The sequence below is a fragment of the Poecilia reticulata genome, linkage group LG16 (assembly GCF_000633615.1).
Source record: "Poecilia reticulata strain Guanapo linkage group LG16, Guppy_female_1.0+MT, whole genome shotgun sequence".
Taxonomy (NCBI): Eukaryota; Metazoa; Chordata; class Actinopteri; order Cyprinodontiformes; family Poeciliidae; genus Poecilia; species Poecilia reticulata.
Genome location: NC_024346.1, coordinates 6,267,357 through 6,288,645, shown reverse-complemented (window position 1 = coordinate 6,288,645; position 21,289 = coordinate 6,267,357). Strand labels below are relative to the sequence as shown.

General features: G+C 37.7%; 1 protein-coding gene across 3 annotated transcripts in view; it reads right to left on the bottom strand.

The window, feature by feature from the left end:
• znf385d (zinc finger protein 385D) overlaps positions 1 to 15,331 on the bottom strand; it is a 105,720-nt gene extending 90,389 nt beyond the window's left edge. Inside the window, exon 1 of one of the 3 annotated variants that reach the window (XM_008430995.1) lies at positions 15,080 to 15,331. Coding sequence is in view for 2 of the 3 variants with exons in the window: in XM_008430994.2 (XP_008429216.1) it covers positions 5,181 to 5,202 (22 nt within the window). In the remaining variant the exon portion in view is untranslated. Of the gene's footprint in view, positions 1 to 5,180; positions 5,407 to 15,079 lie in introns of those variants that run through there. The other 2 variants (XM_008430994.2, XM_008430996.2) reach the window with 2 other exon arrangements.
• Between the last annotated feature and the right edge of the window lie 5,958 nt (positions 15,332 to 21,289).

Sequence of the window (21,289 nt, the reverse complement as noted above, 5' to 3'; positions counted from 1 at the left end):
TTAAAACGAACAAAGGGTGGATTTAAAACATTCTGAGAGCTACACTTTCACAAATTTTCCAATTAACCTTTACAAGATAAATTCGGCTTTTTAAAAATTTTTCACTCTTTTGGCTCCATCCGTGTCTTGTTAACGTACGGTAGCTCTCTCCGGCATCCTGAACGAAGCTTACTAATAAACACAGATGTCTTTAAATTGGCTCCAACAATCACATGACGCGTTTCCTGCAGAAACTAAAAGAAAGTCTCGGGCTGATTTCCTTTGGGGTTTCGACTCAACCTCGACAGCCTACAGAACTCCAGAACCTGATTAACATTTGTTGACCCTACGAAGCCAAACACATCAGTTTTGAAACACATTTTTCAGATTCCACTTCAAAATAAGCACTTTTCTCAAAAACCTACAGTGGTGGAGAAAGTAGTCAAACATTGTACTTAAGTAAAAGTACAAGTAAACAGACAAAAATATACTCCCTGACTCCACATTAACATTTTTATTTGAGTAAAAGTAAATACTTTCTTTTAAAGATACATAATGGTGACCTATTATGCTTCCGTGAACAGGTTAGGATATTTTTATGGGCCATTCAAACATGTTCATGACATTTATTTCATTAATAAAAGCCATTTTACAACACATATAGCGGTAAAAGCAACAGACTAAATGTTCCGGAACTCAGCTTGGTTGCTAGGTGACGGGGCTGAGCCTAGCTGGGGTTGCTTGGCAACGGGCTGGGCTTTGCAGAGTTACTAGGTGAAAGGGCGGGGCCTGCTGATTTGTGATGTTACATTCTGAAGGTTTTTGAAGCCAAAAAGAAGTAGAAACCCAAATGGATGTATAAAAACATGTAAAATATGACTTGGAAAATACTTTAAAGTATCAAAATTAAAAGTAATGCAGTGGTCTAGTATATCATTAAGTGTGAATATGTATGTTTTCTTTAACACATCGATGGTGTGCCATTTTAATGAACAATGCTGCAGATAATGCATGTTTTTATTGCGTTGACACTGTGACACACTTGGACTTCAGGGATGACATACAGAGTAAAATGAATGATCATACCTTTGAAGGTTTTTATTTGACAGAAAGCAAAACTAAAATGTTATTTTAACTGCAGTAAACAAATTTAAGTAAAAGTTGTCCACCTGAAAAAGTGGGTTTTAGAAAACTTTTCTGCTAAAGAAGGCAACCCAGTGAGCCTAAAATCTCTAAGAAGCTGTAGGACAAATTTTTTTTCACAGAGCTAGAGGTTTTGTCAAAGTGAATGAAATTATCAATACTTCTTAATGCCAGTAGGTTTCATTCTAAAGCTTTCAGGTATCTGCTGAAATGCTAAAGATGATTGTATATTTTTGGCATCACTGTGATTCCATACATAGAAGTGAACAAAAGAATAGTTTCATCAAATGAAAATGTGACAGTGGATAAGAAATTCCCTCACAATTTGTGTAACTTCAGCAAATTGAAGGGTAGAGATGTGTTTCAAAATGTTTATAAAACAGTTCTAATTTTAAAAATGTATGTAATCTTCTGACTCTTATTTGTTGTATCAGCGTTTTGAGGGCTCGTCTGCTAGCTGGCAGCTTATTTATGGTAACTTTTTGTTGTGTGAAACGAGAAAAGTCTTTCTCTGACCTGTTTTCCATTTTCTCCAAGTTCTTGGGCTCATGTTTCAAAGAGTTCAGGGGTCAGGCATAAATCACTCCAACAGAAAGCTTTTAAACAGGAGCAACGCAGAGCTGGTGAACAAACAGTACTATTAATCTTTTAGGAGATCGCATCTATTCTCCCCTTGTAGCGCACTCAGAAGTGCATTCATAAATGCTGAAACGATGCACACATACACGCACTGACCTTTACCATCCTTTTGTTGTGTTTTACACCGAGCAGTAAAGATAAAATGACACAAAAACGCGCGTAAAACGAGCTTCTCCAGCTACAAAATCCCATCCGAAGTGCTCTTTTAGTTGAAAGCCGGGGAGTTTTCCCACTTTCCCTTTTCATCTTATGGGATTAGAAGCAGCCAAACAGAACAGCAACACCTTCACTTTCCTTTCCTCCACTTCCAGCAGTTTCACACCTGAGCAACGTCGGCAGTGGATCTCAAAGAGTCCAAGTTGTCTCCGCACCTGACGGCTTATTCATTCATAAGCTTCCAGGCCCGTCTTTCCTCCCTCACCCGATCCTGCTCATCCTCTGTGTCTAGCATAACAAGAGAAAATCCTTCTCCCTCTTACAAGCCACGGTCTATAAGTTTGGATCACTTTAATCCCTGCAGAAAAAAATCTTTCATTTAACAAATCACCCCTCCCTTAGAAATCCGGATCCCTGTGTAATTATTCCTCCGATGTGAGCCAGCCGAGAGAAGAGTACTTGACTGGAAGCTGCATTAAGTCTTTCAAAGCCTCCTCCAGTGTCCTTCCTATCAACTAATGGAAGAGGCTTTTCTCTACAGGGAATCTCAACAGCCTCCTGCTGCCAGTAACTCCCATCCAGGGTTATTGAGCAAAACCAGTTGGTTAAAGGAGATGCATGATCGTCATCGATATACATTCACCTTTAAAATAGCTTGCTAGTATCAGGATGGAACTGCCTTAGAGGTCATTTTCACACCTGATAGTTCGGCAGACTTGGTTCGAATTGGGACCAAAATTGCAACATTTGTTACATGTTCAGCTGGTAGGGTTCACTTTCACACTGCACTGCGTCAAATGAACCAAACTCTTTAAAAAACCTGTTCACCTCCTTGCCTGTGGGTTAGGGTAATTGAGAACCACCAGAGGAAATACTGAATGCAACTTCTTGTTTCACAAAATGTAAACAAATATGGAGTCTCTGGTAAAAGATTATGAGTTATTTCTCCCATTAATATAACACAGTATTAGGGCCTTACTAAGAAAAAATAAATGTACAAGAACAAATCATAAAATTACGAGAATAAAGTTGAAATAATTTGTGATTTTAATTTTTTATTTACTTAATTTGTCGCCTGTTAGCGTCTGGCTCTCATGTTTGCTTTGGTTCTGTTTACCCAGAATGCCCTGCATTTCTTGCTTTTGGAGTGGCCTTCAGTCCCATTTGCATCCACACTGGCATTTAAATAGCGCCACACTTCACTTCAATCGAACAGAGTCCCGGGGTTGTAGGAAGACCATAGTTCAGGTTTGCATCAGAGTTCGAATGAACTGGACTTTCTAGGAAAACGGACTAGAGTTCGATTAAAGCGGACCAAACAGGGCTGGTGTGAATTCACGACTAGGCTCCATTCACTCAGATCGGTGAGAAGTAAGACGATGGATGTTTTCTTTTGTGTTAGTGCCAAGACTGTTTCCACTGTGCATATTAATGAATATTAGGGAATATTTGGTGTTTTAGCTATTAAAATAGGCAGTCGTAAGTGTTTTTAGAGGGGCATTTAGGGTATTTAAGGGCTTCAGCTTTCGCAAAAGGGTTGGTGGCAAAGGACTGACACAAAAACACATAACGGCACCATGTTTGTTATTTTTGAAAGTGAGGCGCATAATAGGTAAAGACAGAGGTGGAGCTTTAAGGTAATCGTTAAAAAATGGCTCAAATCGAATGGCGACACGAAAACATGAAACGTTCAGAAATGTATCCACTCTGGAACCCAATCTTAAAAATGCCAAGATGCCGAATCTGTGTTATGCGATGCTTAAACTTTTGAGCAGAAATGCGCTACCGGACGTGTTAAAAAAAATGTAAAAGGTTAACATTTAATTTTAAAGTATGACAATGTAATTATGGCTTTTCGAAACAGCTAACCACTAACCACCTCCTTCAGAGTCTTGAAAAAGACAAACCCAATAAAATATGCACTATGTAATGCTGCACATGTAAAAATAAAATTTAAAGAACTATTACTTAAAATGGACAATGATGATTAAGCATATTAAAGTATTTATTGTATTAAATTTCTTTGTGTATTTTCCTAAATCCAAATATTTAACTTACTAACATCTGCTGCTTAATATTTATATTTTGATTAGCTGGTTATGATTGGTTGTTATTACTGAACTATTTACAAGGAGAACTCTGATTGGATGAAAAATATTTGTCTGTGTTTGGTTGGTTTACAAAGACTTTACGTGAACAGTCTTTTCTTTTTAAATGCACAAATAAACATTTTGTAAAGTTTTGAAATTATTCTTCTCAGATGCACATTCCTTTGGATTGAAGTATTTTTACTTTTAATACCTGCAAATTATGTGATGTTGTAGAGGACCGTGATTCAATGCATCAGTTATAATCCTAGCTTAACCAATCTTTGCTATCACTTTTTTTTTTAAGTATTTAAAATAAATTAATTAATTAAGTTTAACCTGTTGGGGGGGAACTAAAGCCTGGCGGGCTGCCAGGCTTACAATACAGTGGGGTAAACTCTGGATTACACCAAAAAAGTTGGTGAAAACGCAAATGTTTTGTAATTTTTCAGGACTCAAACACACGCAGGAGGTAGGCAGGATCAGTTTTAGGCGATCAGAAGGCAGAGTTAATCATAGATTTATGAAAAGCAGAGCTGAAATACTACAAGCAGTGTTTCCTGGAGTGAGACGGTGAGTGTGATCAACTGAATGCTCTGCAGCTGCGAGAGGAGCACTGCTGGATCAGCTGAGGAAAAATGACTAATTGTTATGGAATGGATACACAAGAGCAAGGGCAATAGATCAAAACAACAAAACATAGTAAAAACAAAGGAATCCACTCCAAATGGAAACTCAGATTCCTGTGAATCCTGACACAATGCAAACATTCTGGTTCAAACTAGACGTCCAAATGCACTGATTGGTTAATCCTTAATGATAAATCCTCCTAATTCCACCACAGGAAATAATAATACCAGCAGTTATTTTTGAAAGTATTCACCCAGGGAGTTAATTCAGCATTTCTTTCTTTTTTTTGAAGCCCTAATGGAGTAATTTGATCTTCTCTGCAACATCTGCTCAGATCCATCTTCAGCTTCCAGAACAAGTACAGCAGCTCAGCTGGATCACGTCTACATGTCAGAGTGGAGACTCCGCTCTCACAGGGAGATTACAACAAAAAGAGGTTGCCTAGGTGAGCAACTTCATGGTGATTTCCTCTAATGGGAACCAGTGTTCCCAGTCCACGGCCAGCTAAAAGGAAGGAGTGTGTGTTGAAACACACAGCAGACTCACCAAAGAACATGCTGCTCTCCATGTCTCCTCAGGCTCTGGGGTTCGCTGTATTTCCTGCCAGTGTGTGTGTTTCCATGGGCAGCAGCGTGTGCATGCCTCATACACTCCTCAGAGGTGTGTGTGTCGGTGCATGTGAGTGTGTGTGAGAGTGTGTGTGTCAGTGACCAGCCTGCATTCTGCGCTCTGTCTGCTGCTTCTCTGTCTATCCTCACTCTGGTACTCCCTTCGTTCCTCCCCTCCTCTTTAGCTCGTCCTCCTCCCTCTCTCTCTCTCTCTCTCTCTCTCTCTCTCTCTGATTCCCTTTGCTTTTCTCTTTGCTCTCCAGGGTGTCTCTCTACATTTTCCAGCAACAGTCTCTCTTTCTGCTTGTCTCGTCCTTGTTTTATGTCACCCAAACACTTCTTCTCTTCGGCTTTTTTTCCCTCAGGATTCTGAATTTTTTCTCAAATATTTGCAGCTTTTTTAGATAGTTAACACCAGTGTTTTATGCTGTTACACTGTGAATACATATATTCTTAACGTTTTTTTTTTAAAACAGTAGGGATGCACGATATTGGATTTTTGGTCAATATCCGATATGCCAATATACTAAAACTCATTTAACCGATAACCGATACCAATACCGATATTCTTTTCTTATACTTACTTACTGAAACTATATGGCTTTCTCTGCTGTGGAATAAAAATACTGCATTATTTTGTCAATTTAGCCTGCTACCAAATGCAAATGCTAAAAATGAGTCTGAAAATGATGCAGCGCCTTCAACTGGCATTATGTTTAATGTCAAACTCATTCACGACATCTGCTCTCGCTAAGACGATGACAACACTCACACAGCGCAGATTTGTAAATAAAACTGAACTCAACCTTTTCACAAGCAACAAGTGAAAAGCACATAAATACTTAAAGGTTTCTTATGACGTTGTGCTGTGCTGCAGGCATCATTTTCACTGGTTTGTCATATAAAAACGAAGCTTTTTATATCGTGAGTTATTTCGACGGAATGGCCGATGTCCAATATTTACTTTTACAGCTAATATCGGCTGATACCGATACCATGCAGCTAAAAAAAAGGGTTTTTTTTCTTAGAAATCTTTCAGAATTCTGAGTTTTTTCTAAAAATTCAAATATTTTTAGACGGTTAATTCTGGCTTTTCCTGCTGTTATAATATGAATATGCATATTGTTAAATAAATAATGTTACAAAAAGGAACATTTGGCGTCGTTAACACCAGTGTTTCATGTTGTTATAATATAATTATTGTTAAATAATGTTTTTTAAAAAGCATTTTTTCTCAGAATTTTGACATTTTGTTTCTCAGAATTTGGTTTTTCTTTTGTCAAAATGTGGCTCTTTAGATTGTTGACACTAGTGTTTCATGTTGTCATGATATGAATATTCATATTCTTAAACAAATAATGTTTTTTGTCTAGATAGCAATGTGTAAAAAAGATTGTCAAATTTTTCTCAAAATTCTGACTTTTGTCTCCAAACTTTGGTTCTTTTTTTATATTGCTAACTCTAATGTCTTATGTTGTTTTAATATGAGTATGTATATTCTTAAATAAATGATGTTTAAGAGAATTTGGGTTTTTTTTCTCTGAATTTCTACTTTTTCTCAAAGTTCTGACTTTTTTTCGGAATTCTGAGGATTTTCCTCTTTTTAGATTTTTAACACTATGTTTTATATAATATGAATATGCATATTCTTAAATACAGAATGTTAAATTTACTCCCCTCCTCTTTAGCTCTCTGATTGAAATTCATCAGTTTTGCTAAATGGCGAACGTTTGCAAAGAAATCTACAAATTTAAATCTACTTTTTCTGATTGAAATAATGAAAAATCCAACATGAATTATGCCCAAAAAAGCTGGTGTGTTTTAAGTTAAAAGTACAATTTTACTACATTTTGTGATATTCTCATACTGATTTAAGTTTGGATAATTGTGGTTTTTAACAAAGAAGATGGTAATTACAGAGAATGTTGGGAACAGAACCGGAGAGTCGAACAACTAGTGACTAAACGGGGAAGTTCATACCCTGGAGAGGTGATTAAATAGTGCTGCAGTGAGTAATTAAAGCAACGAGAAACAGCTGATGGAGGAAACTGAGGCACAGAAAAAAAAAAACGGTACAAAAAAAACATGTTAACATATTTAAAACATAAATAAATAAATAAATAAATAGAGAACAAACTGACTAAACTAAACTCAAAGTTGTGGAAACACTGAAATATTAGTGCTATGCATGTATTTGAGCCTTTAAGTATAATTGTGATCATGTGTGGAAAAAAAACCCTCAAATTTAAATGTTGTTTTTGGAGTCAATCCACCCACAAACGCAAACCAAAATAAAATATAAGAAACGGTTTAAATGAAACTGTGGACTCCAAGTTAAAGCCATGTTTTCACAATAACAATAACAAAGATTCATATTATATTTACAACCAATCATTCCTCTCCTCCTCCTCTGTGGGGCGGGTTTGGCATCTTTTTGGGGTTTGCAGCTGCAGATTTACTGTGTTGGCTCAATTTCACCATTATTCTTGCCTGTAAAGCCTCTAACGCAACAATGGGAGCAAAATGAAAAATATGCTGCTGTACTTTGAATTACTGGTTGTGCAAGAGCATTTTTATAGTGCAGTTTAAAGACTACTAATTCACTTTTTTTGTTTCACTTCTCGGGTTTAAACAAAAAATCTGACTTAGATTAAAACATCAATCAATCTCCCCACATGTTTGTTTTAATGTCTGACTTAAACTTGATTTTGACTAAATGTCTAAAACATTTTACTTTTGGTCAGATTTTAGCTTGCATTCTTCTGACACATTAAACTTTTAATATGTAGCAAAACTTGAGTCTTTCCCACAACTTTGGACCATTTAGAACCAAATTTACTTATTTTCATAAGTTTTTTTATTGAAAGAAACTGATTTGGAAAAATTTTAATTTTGCCTGATTTTGTTATTGTTTTGTTACTTATATGAATTATTTCCATTTTCATCCTTAAATGATCAAAGTTTCCACTTCATTATATTCAGGTCTGGAAAAAGCCCACTGCACTGCACCAGTGAAAACCTCCTGTTGTTCCACCAAATACTGATTCCTGGACTCTTCCTGAGTTAAAACATTAATATTGCTGCTCCTAAATGAATATGAACTTGTTTTCTTTGCATTATTAGAGGTCTGAAAGCTCTGCATGTTTTTCGTTATTTTGACTATTTCTCATTGTCTGCAAATAAAAAGAGATAAATAATTTTTTGTTGTCAGTAGTTTATAGTTCATAGAATAAAAGAACAAAGTTCATTTTACTTAAAAATAAACCTGTAAAGAGTAAAATCAGAGAAACTCATCATCTTAAGTGGCCTCTTAATTTTTTCCAGAGTTGTATTTTGGTCCAGCTAATTATGTAATATTTAAAATATTAAATGATTGATCATTTGATCAGTTATTCTTTTTTACTCCTACGTGAGTAATTTATTGGACAGCTACATTTTACTTTAACTCGAGTAAAAATATGTTGAAGTAGTTCTACTGGTACTTGAGTATAATTTTGGTTACTCTGCCCTCCTCTGGTTGTATATCAGCACCATATTGATTGATTGATTGTGTATTTGAGTCTGTGATGGAGAATTTGTGCTGCTAGCTCTGTTAGCTAACCGTCTCTACAGAAATCTCCCAGCTTGCCCGTCTGCGTGAAGTGTGACTTTTAAAAATAGACAACTTTCAAGACGCCTCACTTTGTGTTTGCTCAAGTCTTACTCAGCATCGGCGCTCGGCTATTTTCAGTGGAGTAAATTACCGCTTTGCGTAATAATCTTTCCTTTTTCTGGCTCCTGTTTGGTTGTCACAGTGACACAGCTGTCCGAAGGGAAGGCAGTTGAGAATTTAATTACAGATTCCAGCTTGATTATTAGCTTGATGTTAGAGAAATCTGATTATAGGATTAGTGTGACAGTAACACAGTAAGTGCACTGATTTAATCAGCCTTTTTGTCTTCTGTCACCCTTTGTGGATGACACTCACACTTTTATTTTCTCTTGAACGCTCACCCTCTCAGCCCCAGAAAGGCCTTTTGTTGTTGGATTTCACTCCCATCTGTCTTGTTTTTCTTTCACTTTGTCACTCTCTTTTCATGATTTTTGCTTTTTTCCCCCCCCCCACTTTTTGCCTGGCTGTAATCAAACTCAACAGGCACAAATATCAGACTGCAGCTATGAGACACGGCTGCTCGCTTTTATCTCGTGTCTTCACAAACACACAAAGGCTCGCAGCATCTTTAGTCACAAAACAAGCCGTGTGCGTCAACTACACACGCTCGTATCTGCAGAGAAAAAGCTCCAGAGACACCTACAGCAGGCTGCTCTGTAGAAACACAAACACGCGCAGATACAAACACAGATGACATGTTCATCGAAACAAATTTATACAACAAACATGCGGGCAAATTCATGCCGACAGAAAGATGCTTATGTAACAGAGAGATACATATAAATAACAGTGTCAACATCAGTCAGACTGCGAAGGTTTCTGGTGGGTACGCTCAAACCGCTCATCACTGAAAAGTTTAAACTGAATCATAATTTATGCAAACCCAAAAAGAACCGGTGATTATCAAAGATCCGTCACTCAACGCTACGAGACACCAGCTTTCAAAGGTTAAAGAAAACACAGACATCCTGTCAAACTTCTCCCGTTTTTACAAACATTTCCACATTCAGAAATTCTGATTACCACACTGCAAAAACATAAAGCTGTAAAATCAAAGTAAAATAAAATTATACAACTGCACATCTTTGAAAAGCATTAGTAGAGCTTCATGTACAACTAGCAAGATTGTAGCAAGTGTTTTCTGGATGGCAGGTCAACCACAAAATGTTTTTTCAGCTTGGGCTACAATGAGATTTAACGATGGAGAAGTGGATTTAGTGACCTGATCTGCATAAACATAAAATCTTAGAGTAATTTTGGTCTATTTTCTAGGCCAAATGTTATTAATCCTCTAAATTACTTGGTAAGCTAGTTACCTAGCAACCCAAGCAGAGTTCAAGCACAAACTTGACAAAACTCCAAGCAGTCAGATTTAAGCAATATTTGAAAAGTGCCTATTTTCCAGGCTCTCTGGATTTTTGTTTGGCCAGTTTTTCTTAGTTTGTTCTTTTTGTTAGCTGCAGTAAAAAAGAAAAGACTTTTGTACGGCGCCACCTACAGGACATAGACGCTTTTTTTCTTTTGCGTTACCTGGCAATAAATTAGCAAACACATCCTGATCTATTTTGCATACAGTCACAAATGTTAGTTTAAAATTAAATCAGTGAAAACGTGTTTGTATAGTCCTAACTTTTTGGTGAAAAAACCGATTGAAAATCTATTTATTTTCCATGTTTATGTCTGTTTAAGGCTGAGATGGACCCACACATGAAAACGCCCCTTTAGTAACCATACAGACTACCAACACTAAAGAGACACAATCAAACTGTCTTAAGGCTTTATTACCCCGTAATAATAACTCAGAAATAGTCCAAGTACTTCGGACGTATTTTTTCTTTCTTACATAAAGTTTCTGTTAGAAGGAATGTAAAGATGGTGTTACGACCACCAGGCTCGTTTGTTGGGGTAACATTAAAGGAGACCACACAAGGATTTAACGACTTAATGAAAATAGAATTTATTAAATTATATTAAAGAAATAAACCTGGAAAAAGGAATACCTGAAATGAGAAACCAAAATGGATTAAAGCAGAACCTATAGTTGACCAGAAATAAGCAAATCAATCAATCAAATTTTTTTTGTATAGCACATTTCAGCAGCAAGGCATTTCAAAGTGCTTTTCGGGTTCTCACTAAAACCAGGAAGATAGAGCACATAACACCAGTTTTAAAGTCCCTACATTGGCTCCCTGTAGCTCAGAGAATAGACTTTAAAATACTGATGTTAGTTTATAAATCTCTGAACGGTTTAGCACCACAATACMTTAAAGATCTGTTATTACTGTACCAACCGTCTAGACCCCTCAGATCTTCTGGTTCTGGTCTGCTCTGCATCCCCAGAACCAGAACCAGACGAGGAGAAGCAGCATTCAGTTTCTATGCACCACAGATTTGGAACAAACTTCCAGAAAACTGTAAAACAGCTGAAACACTGGGTGCTTTTAAATCTCAACTTAAAACYCRCCTGTTTAGAGTWGHTTATGGCTAAATTAGGKTTAGAGTGCGGGTTTTGATGTCTTCCATGTTTTTATGTCTTTAATGTTTTTAATTTCTTCTTCTTTCTTTTCGACGTTTTAATGATGTAATGTTTTTTGTTTTTTTTTTGTTTTTATTTTTATTTTGTTTTTTTTAAATCTCTCTCTTTCTCACTGATTATTTCTGTTTTTATTTTAATTATGTGAAGCACTTTGAAATGCCTTGCTGCTGAAATGTGCTATACAAATAAAATTTGATTGATTGATTGATTTACATAATTAAAATAAAAATAAAAACAAAATGAGAGAGATTTAGAAAAAGATTAAGATAAAAGCATTATTAAAAGTAAAGAAAAACATTAAAAACATCGATCCACATGAGGACTTGCCCTTATGGGGTCTCCTCGAACAGAGTTTTATCAGAGCGACATCTTGCAAGGATTCTCAAACCTCAGAGTTTTAGTGCAAAACAAACCTAACAAATCTCAACCAAAAGATACAAACCAAACCCAAAGGGGGTTCTGGGGAGAGAGAGGGAAAAGCCTCCTGACTGCTGCACGCATGGCAGTTTTAAAGCTGCAGAGCACCAATCAGGGCAGCACACATCACCTGCAGTGACCTGTCTGCAGAACCCTACAAGGAAAGAAGGGCAGAGACCCACTGAGGAGCGTAACAGATGGAAAGCCCATCTTTGGGCTGCTTTCCTTTTGTATTTTGCACATAGGTTTGTTGTGCATTTCTATCCAAAAGAAAAAGATATAGAACTTCAGATATCAAGATATTAATATACACATGGAAATCTTACAAAAGCCTTACTTTACAGCAGAAATTACAGCAGCCATCATAAGAAAGACTTTCAGTTATGCCGGGTGAACCGATCAGTACACTGTGGCGAGAGAAAGCAAAACCTATTGTGAAAAAAAAAGCATCCTCCATGTCCCCTAGGGGGCTCCGTACTTTTGTTTGTGTGTTTTTTGTTGCACCTGTTGAGTTTTTGCAGCCTGACAACAGAAGAACGGCAGTGTGTGTTTATGTCTGTCATTGAGTCAAGTGTGTTTTGTGGTCCCGTATTCCCACACATGCTTAACGTCTGTCTGTCTGTCTGGATGTTTTTTTCCCCACTCTCTTTCTCTCTCTCTCTCTCTCTCTCACATTCACACACACACACACACAGTCTGATCGTAACGGTGCTGCTGAAGGTCAGATGAAATTGACCGCTCCCGAGCTTTGGCCGCCGGTATCGACTACAAATAAGATACCGTCTTAATCAAAGTGATGTGGGTCTGAGCTCCACACACACATCTTTGTGTTCAGTCAAGCAGCAACACTGCCAGCTGCATGCACTTAGGTGAAATAAAAACATGCAAATAATGACGACTAAAAGCTGTTTTTCACTCCTCTCTGATACCATCTCCTTTAGAGTCCTCTGCTGAGACTACTTTGTATTTCAAAGATGTTTTCAATTAATCCTTCGTTGCCATTCTTCCTGTCCGCCGCCCACCGTCTCTCATGGCGCCCTCCCACTGCGCCCAGTTTCAGAAAATAAGTTTACTGTGCATCAGAAAAGCCACCTGTCCTTGTCTCTGCTCGCTAACTTCCATCTTCCACCCTTCGTCCACGTTCCCTCATCCTGTCGAGGGGAATGTGTTTTTTAACCTTGACTCCAGGTGTTGGTGGCAGAATGGGGCATTATTTGTCACCATAAATAGCAGTTAGCCTGCGACAGCAACTCTGCAGGAAAAACCCCGGTGCACCACATGCAAGCGCAGCCCAAGATACTTCATTAATCTTGCTGTCACTTCAGTGACGCTTTTCATTAGTTATAGGGCTATCTGATCAACAGGGACACTCTTGACTTTTTTTCCACAAAAACAAATAGAGGAAATGGGGAGAAGAGAAGCTGGAAAAAAATCGAGGTGAGTGCTAAAAACTATAATCTACCAAAGATATCTGATTGTCTTTCCCTTAAGGGTTAAATAAAGCTGCTGACCCCCTGAAAAGAAACAGGTCCTAACCAAGTTCAGTAAACACGCATATTTTCCTCAGGAATGCGTCTAGTAAAGAAATGTTGCATGTTATTGTTTACAGCTGGAAATTTCGCACATGGGCACAACATAGGAGGGCAAAAAGACAATCCTTTTACATGCAATCCACAGCAGCACCGCCACAGTAGAACTATTTCATTTACAAAATGAAACCTGGAGATGTACGTATTATTAATTCAGTGCAGTACGTCGCAGAAAAACCCGTTGAAGAACAACTCAAAACCACTCGTATTGTTTTGTTTTGCTTTGCTAAGCTACACACAGACATAGAAATAATAGTCAACTAATTTAGTAATCGATTACTCTAAATCATGCTGAAAAAACAACATACTCAGAGCAGTACTCACGCCAAAATAAACATTTTGCATTTAACATAAAAGAACAAACAAAAAAAAAACTAAATTTACCTAAAATTTACAAGAGACTTCTAGAAATACAATACTGCAAAAACAAAAAATCTTACCAAATAATTTTGACTTTCTAGCAGAAACATCTCAGTACACTTAAAATAAGACAAAACTATGTCATAAGTAACTTTTCAGCAAGATATAGGAGCTTATTTAGAGTAAATCATTTCTTACTATTGATGAAAAATTATTAGTTTCATTGACAGATTATTTCACTTATACCATGGGAAAATGTCTTAATATAAATAAAATAATCTGCTAGTGTTGCAAGTGACTTTTTCATCAATATTAAGGAATAATTAACTTAAAATAAGCTTCTATATCTTTCTAAAAAAAGTTAATTGTTTTTGTTGTGTTTTACTTCAACTGAAATGAGATATTGGCACTAGAAACTAGACCAAAATTACTTGCAAATATTTTGTGGTTTTGCAGTGACTAAATTGCTTTTTGGACATTTTGTTGTCTGTGTTTACGCACGTGGGGGATTTTCACATACTTTACCAGCATTGCCACCCTGCCAAGGCCTCTTGTTGTTGATCAACAATTACACAACTTGTACTGCGTAATCCAGCCATGGGTTTGTTTATTATCCATTAAAGCGATCCAGAGACCCACAACTACACTTTTAAAGGAAAACTCCTGCTCTTTTCTTTTCAGCAAAGAACACCCACTAGTGTCACTTCGTCCTGATTTGGACACTCACTCCACTATTGATGCCTTGTAATACGTCACTAAATCATTCCAAGCGCCATGATGGACGTCGGAAGTGAGGGATGAAGCGACTGAAATTGCTTTCCCAAGGTTTTTTTTGGAGGTTTATTCATGGCTTCTACTTGTTGGAGTCGAGCTAATTTGTCTGTGAACGCAACACACCTGGTTGGGTTCATAGACGGTGGTATTTATAACAGTTGGAAACAGCTAGCTTAGAAACCTAGCTGTTTCTAAAACCTAGCTGTCATGCAACCGACCCTCCTGACATGTTCATCAAATTGCCGTCTTTACTTGAATTCACACCACATGATTTATGTCACTGTGTCATAAATCATGACAGCGTTTCCTTTTACATCGGAGCAACATTAAAAACGTACAAAAGACGAGATGCTAACTAGTTATTTCCGTACATGCTAGGCTACATGACGGTCTGGCACTGTCTCCATGGTAACTAATGACTAGACACGTACCTTCTTCATAATGCAATATTTGATATCTTTTCTGATAATAAATGTATTTATAGAGTATATGAACGTTAATCTTCTTACCTTGTAAAAAGCGAATCCGTGGTTACACCGAGGGCAGCCAGTCATTATTATTTAGGGCTGCTGTCCATCTCTGCAGGATCTTTCCTCATTAAAAGTTATAAAATGACAAGTTTGGTTCGCATGCCGACTGCGCAGCACCCTATGTCCATTTTTGAAGTGAAATCAACAAAATAAAAGCGACATTAGGCTGCAGACGTCCGTTTTTAGATTAGCTTTAAAGGAGCGCATTGGTTACGTCCGTCACGGCGCAGTGGGCGGGGTTCCGGGGTGCGTGACGTCACATGGAAAGGGCGAATATCTTTATAGAATTCAAATTCAAAAATACTTTATCAACCCCAAAGGAAATTAAATGTTGTTGTAACTCAATAATTGAGATTTTTCAAAGAGTTATTGTAGAAAGTGACGACTGTTGGCAGTTTGTGCTGCACTAATTCTCAGGAAGCCTCTGACTGACGATGCTCTACCTTCCAAAGACAGTCTTGTGAAGAGGACGGTCAGGGATGTCCATAATTTTCTTTACTTTATTAACAATCTTTCTTTGGATAATAATCTCCAGAGGTTCCACAGTCATCCCCAGAACAGGACCAGAAGAGAACTATCCTTCTTTTTCCAGGCTATTGAGGCTTCTCAGGTCCATGGCTCTGTCCCAACAGATGACGCTCTCAACAACAGACTTATAGAAGATCTGCAGTATATTTAACCCCTGCGTTCAAACATAATGGACGTAAAAGGCGTTAAAGTGAAGAGTTCGATTCAATCCACTCAGCATGTTGTAACTCCGATATCTGTTTCCAATTACAAGATTTCACTGGGGGAAAAAAGGAGGATGGTTGGTGGTGGATGTTGCAACTGTTGCAGGAACACTTTGATCCTCTCTGCTGAGAAATTAAATGGTGGGAGGGGGAAAAAAAAGTTATAGAGAGAAGAGTGGATCAACAGTTTTGAGCCACAGCCGAGTATGAAGCTGCAGCATTTTCAGCCGAATTACCTGAAATCCCATTTCTATTCCAATCTAACGCCAACTCCAAATGATTCTCCTGCAGTTTTAGTTTATTCCTTCACTGCCACAGGCTTTCAGACGCCTCAGCATGGCAAAAGAAAGAAAGGACTAGTCGATAGCTATTGTCAAAGTCCTCCAAAATAAAACGCCTTTCAAATGTGTTTTCGAATGACTCACCATTGTAACTGGAAACAGTTATGTTCTTCACCTTAATTCCCCCTTTTTCTGTAAATACTGCCTCTTGTTCTAGATGGTAGATCAGATTTCACAATAAAAGCCCCCTAAAAATACCCCTTGTTTAGTCAGTCCTGTTCCCTGTAGGTATGAGCGGTTATCTGCCGCCCGTTTCGCCGCTCATTCAGTGATGCAAAACACGTGGAGAGGAAATGGTGGGAAACCAGACTCGATTCCAGAGGGCTTAGTGGGAGAAAAACAGGCCGCAATGCCTCCAGAGGACATGAAGGTGGGTTACACACAAGCCACATTTGACATTGTACAGTTTCATGTAGCAACACAGTTCATAAACGCTCCACGATCATCAGCCAGCAGTGTAACTGCACTCTACAAGCGTTCAGTCGAGCCAACCAGAGTTCTCTCTTGTTTCCACTTTCTCCTCATGAATGACTCACGATGACTCTTGTAGCCCAAACAAATAAAAATTAAATGCGTCTTTTTATTAAATGCTGATTTTATTTTTTCTGTTGTCCCTTCGTTGCAGCTCCCTTGATAGGTGTGGCAGCAAAAAGATGTTAACGACATACTGCATTTCACTTGTCCTGACAGGGTGGAGTACATGGCCCGGATAGTTTATTAGCTCAGCTGCTTAAAAATAACTGAACCTGGACAAAGAAATATTCTAGTTAAACCCGATCCACGCCTGAAAAGGGAAACACCGAAGCGGCCGTGTTCTTTCCTTTTATGGTTTCTTGTCATGTAAAATATTGTAGGTAGTTCCCCAAATATCAAGTAAAAACGGTTCATGTTCCTGTAATTTATATTCTGTTTGATTTAGCCAAAGATGTGTTTTAAAAGTGACCTATATGACGCTTACAGGAACAGGTTGGGATAAATCCATGGCAGTGTTTCTCAAACCTTTTCAGGCTGATGATCATCATTTTTTAAAAACACACCATTTTTAATTTTGTAATAGTTGTTTTTCAGATTTTTTTTGTCTTATCTTGTTTTATTTTGAAATGTGAACACTGATTCAGACACTCATCACCAGTTAACGCAAATACGTCTCGAGTTTTTCACAGGTTTGTTTGAATAGCCACTTTGTTGTGACAAATTAAATCTTTACACTAAAGATTCTCTTTGCTTGATATCAAGGGGTAACAAAAATAAAAATAATAAACAAATCTTTAACAGCAATGTGTCATGCCTGGATCGACAGCAAGCACTTGTTCACTACATTCAAGCTGACCCAGAAGATAGCGGTGCTCTGAGAAATCCTTGGTAAAAGCGTTTGGAGGAGGCCGGGCACGCTTGGAAGAATTGATCTGTCCATCACCGTCATGAGTGAATCTCAACCACTCAGACAAATGAAGCCCTCCAAGTTGCTCTGAGTACGGGTTGAAATTGTTTTCAGAGCTAAATCTGGCTCTGCCTGACAGTATAAATGCAGATTGCTAAGAACATTTCTGTTTTGGTCACAAACTGATTTATTAGACACTTTGTTGGGTCGGCTTTGATTGATTGCGCGGCTCCTTCCACCAGAGCCTGTCCTGAAAAGGATCGTTCATTTCACTTTTTTTGTTTTGGTTTTTTTCTATGTTGCCTCGTTTGGAGTAGTCTTGACCCTCTGAACAATTTCTGTTTGGAGAATCGGGGTGTAATGGTGCATTCAGTTTACCTCGGAAATCAGAGATTTTGTCTTGGGAAAAGCATCACATCGGAGTTTTAAGGTTTCTAGTCAGAGAAAAAAAGTTGGAAAATGAGGTGAATTTTTGTTAACCAGATTGCATATCGCAGAATTTATGTTTTGCAGTTATTAATAAGTTTTCTGTTAGCGAATGTGTAATATTACCACATGTGGCTAATCTAACACATGTGCAAAAATTTCCAGATGTAAACAATAACGCACACAAAATTATTCATAAATACTATCCAGCTAATCACAACCTGCTAAACTCAAAAAAGATATTAATGTAAAATGTTCTCTATGTGACTCTCTTTTGGCTTAGCTTTGCTATTAACCGAAATGTCTGTTGGATTATAAATAATAGAATTTCTAAAGATTTTTTTTTATGTTGCCATTGTCCTTGGTTTTCACAATTATTCAAGAAAATAAGAAAAAAAAATTGTATTAAATTGATGGATTTTAAATTCACAACTTCTGTAGAAAAATTAATTGCTTTGTGACTTTTAAAATTGACCTATTTCACCACTTTCAGTTTCTCATTCTCAATAGATAACAATAAAATTAAAACATTTTAGCATTATCTAACTTCATTTTATGTGTATGATGTTGTAATAAACCTTGTTACAACTTCATATGGTTTAATGTTCTTTGTATACTTGTACTTATTAATAATGTTTTGCAATTAAAACAGCAAATTAAAACAGCGCTTTCCCCGTCTTTCTCTCAGTTGTTCCAGCGTTGCCATGGCGACTGGTGAGCGCTGTTCGATAGCCGTTACTGTGAAGCGGGAGAAGCTAATGGCGGCTAATGGCCGCTCTCGCTGCTCGCTTAGGACAGATAGGCTGCCTTCGTTGCCTCCAACAACACAGAATAAGAGTCACTAGCTTTATCACTAGTTGTTTTGAACTAGTCACTAGAGGAGTCGGAAAAATTGCACAATATAGCAACAAAGTGGATAAGTTGTCGTGATAACCATAGACATGAATACTGTGATAACTCCCTCCGTTCATCCCCACACTCGGTCGCGTCTTTTGGCTCCGCCCACTTTGCAGGAACTTTCCAAAATTTGTGATTTTTAGCTTTCATAATGGATTAGTTTCACTTTGAACCCCCCTTACTGTAAGTTATATTTTGTTCAACCTTGTTCAGTTTGTCATAGTTTTAAATTATAGATGTGTGGCATGTCGTCTCATTGCCGTCTGAGAAGAGTTGTTCCGCTCTGTAATTTTGCTGCAGAATATATTCAAATCTGTGCATTTTATTGAATTTCATTGGGATTTAAGAGGGGTGTACCGTCTTCTGTAACAATAAAGGACTTAAAGTGGAATAGTTGGACAAAAGCATTGAATATAGAAAATAACGAGGGCAGAAACCGAAGCTCTTTTCATCGTTTCACCTGATTGCTTTTATTACTGACTGGGAAAATGTAAATTACACTGAATGTCCTGTCAGTGAACTCCTCACTTCATGTTCTACAATAAGACTATTTTCAGAGAGTCTGGTAACCTTGAACTGAGAAAAAAAAATCACGCAGGCCAAGCAGCTAACATCATGAAAGTCATGCTCCAACAATAAAACCAATTCCAGATTTACTCTGCCGCTTTGGCTGTTTTGATTCTCCCTCCAGCTTCCCCCCCTGTCTCTTCAGTCTCTGTCTTGCTCTTTCTTTTACACTTTATCTGTCTGTACAGCTTGTAAAGGCACAGAGCCTAAGAGAGATGAGTCGAGGTATTGATCTTTGGGGGAGGATGCCTTGCTGCAGTCTAACAAACACAAATTGATGTCAAAAGCTCATCACTCGAGTAAAAGACAAGTCTGCTTCCTCTCAAAGAGATCAGACGGAGGAGACATTAACCAACATGCTTAAACACAAACGGGCATTAAAGTTTAAAGACTCCTTCTTCTAAAGGAAAGAACTTTCTTATCTCACCAAAGTGGAGCTGCTTTTATCTGATTGTAACTCTCCTCCTTATGTTTATACATAACAGCGACGGGCAACTAATGAAGAACGTGTTAAAAGCAAATTATTCGCAATGAAATCACTGCGAGACGAGAAAGTGGAGTCAAAACAAGGGCTGAGCAATTTCCGCAAAGAACACAGGAAGTCTGACGGATGCAGGAATGATGTGATCTAAGACAACAGGCGTTTCAAATGAATTTTAGTTAATTTGCACTCCGACTGCCAGCGCTTGTCATTCCCTAAAATACAGCGGGGATTATTCACTCCCCACTCCCTGATGTTGGATCAGGAGGGAGACGTTTGAGACTTTTCCTCTGCCAAACTTTAAAAGTTCCAAGTTTTAACGGCGTCTAATTGAACACCGATGTGCTGCTGACTTCCCAGCGACCTCCGCCTTTCATCCAGTCTGTTTTAAAAAGCCATTGCCGGTTGTAAATCAGGAAAACGACAACGTGAGCAGGAGATGGCAACTATCTAAACAGGAAGAGTAAGCTGTGGTTTTTAAAGTGGGGTCTGCTGTTTTGTAACCGATGCAGCTGCAAACAGAAATGTATCCATCCAGACGTCGACGCATAGGGTTATATTAATTAAGATAAAATTAATGATACCTATGAAAGTAGGTGAGATATCTACGATCTACAATCCAAATAAGAGCATTCTTACTCCAGATGACGAGTGTCGTGGTTGGTGCGGCGCTAAAATGGTCAAACCTCAAAGGATTGTCAATGACGCTGTTCTACATCCTGTTTAAGTTCTGACTGTTTTTTGTTTAAGCTGTGTTTTGGACGACTTAAAACCTAATTAAACCTGCCAGGAAAAGGGCTTTTCTGAGGGATTTAGACAGAACAGTGGGTGAAAAATCTTGAAGAGGAAGCAGCCAGCCAAACTGTAAGGCGGTTAGGTCAGTGTGTACCTGGCATTTATTGGAAAACCAACTGCTGAGTAGGACAAAGCAAATGACAGCTGAGACAAAGTCTTAAATTAAAGGATTTTATGGGTTACCATAAGGAGTTCAAGATAATAAAATATAAAAGCTTTATCTGAGCTTGTCTTGTAAAGACAAGTTATCCCACATTATGTTTTCTTTGAAAGGTTCTTCTCAACCACTTCAGTTTTAACAGTTAATTGTGATTAGGGTGATCCTTTTTTTGAGGCAACGTTCCATGTCCCCATGTTTGGCTTACAATTATTTTTTGTAAAATGTGCCAAATATTTACAACAAAGTATTTTAATTATATATTTAGATGTTTGCCATTATTCAAATATAAATGAAATGCTTTTTAAATATTATTTTGTTCTTTACACACCTTTTTGGTGACCGACATGTTCAATTTCATTGTGTCACCAGTGCAGTGTAACAGACTTCCTCATGAAGTTTAAACTATAATT